This window comes from Phalaenopsis equestris, unplaced genomic scaffold (genome assembly GCF_001263595.1).
Source record: "Phalaenopsis equestris unplaced genomic scaffold, ASM126359v1 Scaffold199576, whole genome shotgun sequence".
Lineage (NCBI taxonomy): Eukaryota > Viridiplantae > Streptophyta > Magnoliopsida > Asparagales > Orchidaceae > Phalaenopsis > Phalaenopsis equestris.
The window spans coordinates 21,454-25,907 of record NW_018219442.1 but is presented as its reverse complement, the minus strand read 5'-3'; the positions used below and the strand labels follow the sequence as shown (position 1 = coordinate 25,907).

At 37.3% G+C, this 4,454-nt stretch overlaps 1 protein-coding gene across 1 annotated transcript; it reads left to right on the top strand.

Moving 5' to 3' along the window:
- The first annotated feature begins 1,624 nt into the window (after positions 1 to 1,624).
- On the top strand, positions 1,625 to 4,042 carry LOC110035744 (ras-related protein RABA1f-like). Its single transcript, XM_020740029.1, has 2 exons — positions 1,625 to 1,768; positions 3,186 to 4,042. Exons 1-2 carry the CDS (start codon positions 1,625 to 1,627, stop codon positions 3,795 to 3,797), a joined length of 756 nt encoding a protein of 251 aa, XP_020595688.1. The 3' UTR covers positions 3,798 to 4,042.
- The last annotated feature ends 412 nt before the right edge of the window (positions 4,043 to 4,454 follow it).

Below are 4,454 nucleotides of genomic sequence, written 5' to 3'. Positions count from 1 at the left end.
AATAGACCCGAGATATCTAAAACATTCACTAATAGCATCCCCATCGGTGCCATCCTTTTTCCCTAATGTGGTTTTGGTTGTGAATCGATCAAATCCCAAGTTTATCATTCTAACAAGTTGTATCAGAGTAGTGGTTTCTTTTTTGAAGTAGTTCAATGGATCCACTTTGTGTTCTGGAATTTGCAAGCAGAAGATTTTGCTTTATAAAAGAATTGTATTTGCTACTACAATGAATCACAAAGAAGCCTAAAATGATGAATCTGGATGAATGAAATGTGCTGGATCGAGCAACAATAGGTTTGATCTGTACCTTTTTCTTGTTTGCCGTGTTCAACATAATGAATGAGAAAACTACGATGAATCTCATGAAGACACTGACAAAGATGTGTTAAAAAGCTTTTTCTTCAAATAAAGCTTTTTTTGATGAAGAAGTTATTCAACATGCTTGTTTCTTTTTTTATGTGGATGATATGCTGGTTGTAGGGGCATATATGAAAAAAATCAGAAATTTGAAGGAGCAATTATCAAAAGAATTTGTGATGAAGAATTTAGGTTCAACCAAGAAGATCATCGGGGTAAGAATCAATAGGGACAGTAGTTTATGTATACCGAAGTTGTCTCAAATAGTGTATATTAAGAAGATCATACAGAGGTTCAACATGAGTGAGACAAAACTAGTTTGCACCCCCTTAGATAGTCACTTCAAAATATCTAATAAAATATCATCTAAGTATGAAACAGAGCAAGCACATATGAGAAATCAGTATGCTTCAGCAGTTAGGAGTCTAATATATGCTATGATATATATGAAACTGGTTATTACATATGCAATGAGAATCATCAACAAGTACATGGGTATCTAGACAAACATCATTAAGAGACAGTGAAGTGAATTCTTAGATATTTGAGGGGAACAATCAACAGAGCACTTTGCTTTGGAAGTGTAGGAATCAGTCTACATTGATTGGTAAATTCAGATTTGACAAGTGATATAGATGATAAAAGAAGTACAATAGGGTATATCATCACTTTGGAAAACACAACATTAAGTTGGGTCTCCAGGTTTCGTAAGATTGTTGCACTTTCATTCACAAAAGCTGAATATATTGCTATTACTGCGGCTAGCATGGAGATGGTTTGATTGCAGAGTTTTATGACAAAACTTGGGCAAGAGCTGATGATTGGAATGCTTCATAGTAATAGTTTGAGTGCTATTCATCTAGTCAAATATGCTACTTTTCAAGTCAGGACAATATATTTAGCCGAGGTATCACTTTATTCGTACTCTCCTACAAAATAGATAGTTATTCTTGGAAAAAATACACACAGCTTAGAATTCTGCTGATTTGTTGATTAAGGTGGTGATTATTGAAAAAATTGAAGTTATTCTTAGCTTTAGTTGGAGTCCAAGAAAGTTGAGGTCGGAGGTGAGCCACACTACAATACAAACAATGAAGATGGTGCAGATCTTGAGGAGATGTTTTGAGATGCAATCAGTCATCAAGTGGGAGATTATTCAATGTGAAGCCCGTTTTTATGGCAGACAACCTATAGGAAGGCGGCAGCATCACTAGCGCTTAAGGGCCTAAGGGAGCGCCCAGGCGCCAGGATATGAGGGGCGCCCATGAACTTGGATTCTAAGAGGGTGATGCCCAGACACCCACTTCAAGTGCCCCCACGTCTAGATTCAGAGAAGGCATCGCTCATGCTCTCATTTCGGAGTGCGACAGCGCCTGGATTCGTGACTTCAACTAGAGCAAGCAGAAATGTAGCTCCCAAGAGTGGCGCTTAGGCGTTAGTTGCATACACAGTTAGGGATTTTAGTCATTGTTTCACGAAGCACTCTTTCTCTGTCGCGCGCGCTGTGAACACTTGAAGGGCTTTTGTGTGGAGTGGTGAAGTAGGAGGTGAATTTCGGAGCGTGTAATTTCTCTTGTACGATCAAGAGAGGATTTAGAGCGAAATTACTATAAGTTTCATTGATGTAGAGGGAGGATCTGAGTGGTATAAATTTCGGTACATTTATCTTTTCATAGTGAAATTTTTGGTCTAGTGTAGATTTATGGTTTTTTCCCTTTATCGAGTTTTTCCACTTTAAATTTTGGTGTGTTTTATGAGATTACTTGCTATGCATTTCTGTTTGATATTTTGTTCTAGATTTTTCGAATCGGTGCGATGTTTTTTCCGCGGTGTGGTTTTGATTGTAAATTAATCGAAGCCCAAATTTTCATCCCAACACTTTAATCTTCACTTCTCCACACTTCATCTATTTAGAATGAGTTTGATGTTGACCAAAAAAGAGTTCTGAGATTTCAGAAAGTCATCCAAAAAATTCATACATTAGTGAAGAACAGTTATAGAATCATCAACATAAATACAAAGGCTCTTTATAGCAAAAGAAAAAAAAAAGTCATGAAAATGACTGCATTTATTGTCATAATAACAATTGGAGTTTGTCTCTTTGTCGGTAGACTATGAAAGATGAACAAATCTTTGGTTCAATGAAGAAGATGAGCGGGAGTTCTTACTAGACCTTATGCTTGGAGTGATACATTCTTTTCACGCACTCTACTCTTAATTCAGCCTTATAGAACTATTAAGGCCTCATTTGCCTTCCTCCTTTGCCTTTCATGTAGGAAGCACTAGTTATGGCTTTAAAGCCTTGGAGCTCACGTCTTTATTCTCATCGTTGTTTCTATTTTTGGTCCTTGTCACCTTTCCTTGAGACATTTGGCTGAATTAGGAAGAGAAGAATGGGAACCCACTCAAAACCAAAATCGTAGAGGACAGGAGAGAAGACAAATAGTTGACTTTTAGGGGTGATGATTTTGGTAATAAAAAATTATTATCATCTAAATTTAGTTTAAAACAAGCAACTTGACATAAATTAGCGGAATATTTAATGCTGCAAGCAAAAATAATTTCTTTGTAGACCAGAAATCAAGTTAGGGAACCATGGCAAAAATCTCAAACGGTACTTGAAAAAATGTGGAGGGTATTCAGAAGCTTGATCTTTTGTGAAGAGGCCCAAAAGTGTGGGGTTGGCATTGTATTTAACATTAAGTTTAATCCACGAGTCTCTGTTGTTCATATCACATATTTTGCCGCACTTATGGCATCACTGGAAAGCATATTCTTTTTAACAAACTATCTCTTCATAAAGAAGTTTATTCTGCTTTTATCAGGTAATAGGATTCAACTTCTGCATTCATCAACCAAGTTCACAAGTTCTATGTTACGAGTTCTTTACAGTGCTGCGCAATATCATCTCTTTTCTGTGTCAGAAATCTATCAAAAATCCTGATTTCAGTTTTTCATACTATCTTTATATTATAATCTTCAAATTCTTCCCCCTTGTCTTCTCAAATAGGTATCGCGCCATCACAAGTGCATACTACAGAGGTGCGGTTGGTGCACTCCTTGTCTACGATGTCACCCGCAAGGTCACATTCGATGGTGTGGAAAGATGGTTGAAGGAGCTCAGAGATTATACCGATCACAACACCGTGATCATGCTTGTGGGGAACAAGGCGGACTTGCGTCATCTTAGGGTGGTCTCAACAGAGGATGGCAAGGCCTTTGCTGAGAGAGAGAACACTTTCTTCATGGAGACATCGGCCTTGGAGTCCATGAATGTGGACAATGCATTCATTGAAGTCCTAACTCAGATCTTTCGCGTTGCCAGCAGGAAGGCTCTTATTTCTAGTGCTGATGCTACAGTCTTACCGAAAGGGCATACGATCAGTGTCAGCATGGCAGATGATGTTTCTGCCGTGAAGAAAGTTGGATGCTGTTAAACTTAGCTGAAAAATATTAGCCTTTTATGCTTCACAGTGCTATGGTTCACCGAACTAGTGAATTTTCAGCACTTTTATTTGAAGGCAATGCCAGGCTTCTCTCGTGGTGTTTTCAAATTGGGAATCAACGTTATAAGGAGTGAAAACACATGGTTGATTACAGAACTATCATCAGTAGGCTAGAAACTATTTGTTGTTTTGTATTAAAAACTCTGGAGCTAAATTATCTTGAGTTGTATAGTTCTCTCAAGGGACAAAAGGTTGAATATGAAATTTAAAAAAACTTGGGTTCTTTTTGTTGTATCGAATAAGAAGGCACACTAATTGAACCAAACTTGCTCACCCTTAATTAGTCTAGTTCAAAGCCTCTGCTTTCTTTTTCACCTCACGTGGCAACAAATATAAGAATTATGATCCCTTCATGGCATTGTAATTTTCATCTTTCTGAGGTAACCATCGTAAGCTCAGCCAAAAGTTTTCTCTTCGCTATAAGCAAATATCATTGTTTTTGTCTTCTTCAGCCATCACCTTTATCTGGCTTTGTCATTATTGATTGCGTAGATTATCATCAAGAGCTCCAACATCCTAACAATACCAAATTTCTTTTTCTTATTCTTATTGTTTCAATTTTATGAAGCATTTATTTGGTAGTTATGC

Excerpts from the sequence above, each read along its gene's own strand:
- LOC110035744 (XM_020740029.1), top strand. The coding sequence starts at position 1,625 with ATGAACTTGGATTCTAAGAGGGTGATGCCCAGACACCCACTTCAAGTG. Across the intron at positions 1,769-3,185 it reads CAACTAGAGCAAGCAGAAAT|GTAATAGGATTCAACTTCTG; the intron begins GTAGCTCCCAAG and ends TGCTTTTATCAG.